Below are 251 nucleotides of genomic sequence, written 5' to 3'. Positions count from 1 at the left end.
AGCCGCTCTCGCCCCTCCGAGGCCGCTCGGCGTCCCTCCGCGACGCGCTCACCTGTGGGCGCTGGTGCTGGGCGGGACCCCGCTGAGGCGGCCTGGCTCCCCGGATCGTGCGGGCTGCGGGGCGACTGGCTGCGCCGCTCTCGCCGAGACGCTCGGTGCCCGGCGCGACCGCCCGAACCGACCGCGCGCTCCCTCCCTCTCGCTGCCGGCTGAGGAGACACCGCCACGGGGGCGCGCCAGCTGCGGCGGAG

The 251-nt window shown here is 79.3% G+C and overlaps 2 protein-coding genes across 3 annotated transcripts in view; both read right to left on the bottom strand.

Annotated features, from left to right (window-relative positions):
* Positions 1-251, bottom strand: part of LOC104842715 (putative uncharacterized protein FLJ35645) — a 1060-nt gene that overhangs the window by 333 nt on the left and 476 nt on the right. Inside the window, exon 2 of the mRNA XM_010585228.1 lies at positions 53-240. Coding sequence (XP_010583530.1) covers positions 53-240 — 188 coding nt within the window. The remainder of the gene's footprint in view (positions 1-52; positions 241-251) is intronic.
* Positions 1-251, bottom strand: part of SIAH1 (siah E3 ubiquitin protein ligase 1) — a 19486-nt gene that overhangs the window by 18944 nt on the left and 291 nt on the right. The window contains exon 1 of one of the 2 annotated variants that reach the window (XM_010585035.1): positions 53-187. The exons of the other annotated variant lie outside the window; for it this stretch is intronic. The gene's annotated coding sequence lies outside the window, so the exon portion shown is untranslated. Of the gene's footprint in view, positions 1-52; positions 188-251 lie in introns of those variants that run through there. 2 annotated transcript variants of the gene reach the window in all.

This window comes from Haliaeetus leucocephalus, unplaced genomic scaffold (genome assembly GCF_000737465.1).
Source record: "Haliaeetus leucocephalus isolate CR32 unplaced genomic scaffold, Haliaeetus_leucocephalus-4.0 Scaffold92, whole genome shotgun sequence".
Lineage (NCBI taxonomy): Eukaryota > Metazoa > Chordata > Aves > Accipitriformes > Accipitridae > Haliaeetus > Haliaeetus leucocephalus.
Note: the sequence above shows the minus strand (reverse complement) of the source record. Positions and strands in the feature narration are given on the sequence as shown.